The 1414-nt window shown below is 46.5% G+C and overlaps 1 protein-coding gene across 1 annotated transcript in view; it reads right to left on the bottom strand.

The window, feature by feature from the left end:
* Positions 1-185: 185 nt before the first annotated feature.
* LOC104521383 (E3 ubiquitin-protein ligase pellino homolog 1) overlaps positions 186-1414 on the bottom strand; it is a gene marked incomplete at both ends in the record, with an annotated part of 5333 nt that continues 4104 nt past the window's right edge. Inside the window, 2 exons of the mRNA XM_010163357.2 lie at positions 186-431; positions 548-745. Coding sequence (XP_010161659.2) covers positions 186-431; positions 548-745 — 444 coding nt within the window. The remainder of the gene's footprint in view (positions 432-547; positions 746-1414) is intronic.

The following is a 1414-nucleotide window of genomic DNA, read 5'->3' as shown; positions in this document are numbered from 1 at the left end:
ACCCATGTGCAGGACCTTGCACTTGGCCTTGAACTCCATGAGGATTGCATGGTCCCACATCTCCAGCCTGTCCAGGTCCCTCTGGATGCCATCCCGTCCCTCCAGCGTGTCAACCCCACCACTCAGCTTGGAGTCATCAGCAAACTTGCTGAGGGTGCGCGTGTTTGTTTATGTCCAAGCTGTACCACTATGGTTGGACTCATTTTAAACATGCTACAGAAGACACTGGTCACTCCTCTTACCATTTTACCCCTCTGCTGAGCTGATCTGGTTTCCCGGAGGCTGAACACATTCCCACACACCGATATCTCTCTCCACACCCCTGGCTTGGAGTCTTCTGTAAATCCATTACGAGGATGCATGACAAGAACTCCATTCGTGGTTAGTCCATCCATTTGCCCATCTGATGTCTTCCACTTCGCAGCTTTCTCCTAAGAGAAAATACAACCATGAAAACTTTTAATTGGGCTGAAGTGGAGCTACAAATTAGTTTAAAAATAAGCCTGCAATGAACTCGAAGGAAAAAAAATAAAAAGAGTTGCCTTACCCCAAGGAAGATGTTTTTTGAGGAGTCAAATCCTGCAGCATATATCCTTGCTGTAAAAGGAGGGTTACGTTCACATATGATTCTGCAGGCAAACCTTGATATAGTGCTCTGCACCGACTGCGTGTCTGAATTACTCTGACTCCCAGGAACTGTATCTGTCACGACAAAGTCTATAGGACTCTCTGTTGACCGACCAATCTGGAATGAGATTAGAAAAAACAAACCCAAAATCTGTTTAGAAGTTTGCCCTTGGGCCTAGGTGTATTTGTAACTCAAAACATTTAAAATTGATGGAATATTGTGTCCAGTTCTGGGCCCCACAGTTCAGGAAGGACAGGGAACTGCTGGAGAGAGTCCAGCACAGAGCCACCAAGATGATTCAGGGAGTGGAGCATCTCCCTGCTGAGGAAAGGCTGAGGGAGCTGGGGCTCTTTAGCTTGGACACCTTCCTGTGTGATCCCATTTAGGTCCCTGCTCCAGGAGGGAGGTTGAACTGGATGATCTTTTGAGGCCCCTTCCAATCCCTGACATTCTGTGATTCTGTGATCCAGAAAAAAAACCCCCATGACATTCTAGTTTGAAGCATTCTGTTCCAATCTAAATTTAGGTTTCTAAAGCCTAATCTGAATTGATGAGTTACTCCACTTCCATGTGATCAAAGTTATTCTGAAGGCTGAGTCCAGCCAACTGAAGGAAGGGGAAATAAAATGATGTAATTAAGTCAGTTCTGAGACTATTTCCCATGGGAGACCTTCCCATCAGAAAGGTTACACCCAGGTCAGCAGGAGCAGCTGCAGCAGTGCCAAACCAGGCAGGAAGCAGCAGTCAGATGGAAGAACAGTGATATTCAGTCCCTTTGCGTGCCCA

Source organism: Antrostomus carolinensis, unplaced genomic scaffold, assembly GCF_000700745.2.
Source record: "Antrostomus carolinensis isolate BGI_N321 unplaced genomic scaffold, ASM70074v2 scaffold49842, whole genome shotgun sequence".
Classification (NCBI taxonomy): Eukaryota; Metazoa; Chordata; class Aves; order Caprimulgiformes; family Caprimulgidae; genus Antrostomus; species Antrostomus carolinensis.
This window is presented reverse-complemented; position numbering and strand designations above follow the sequence as displayed.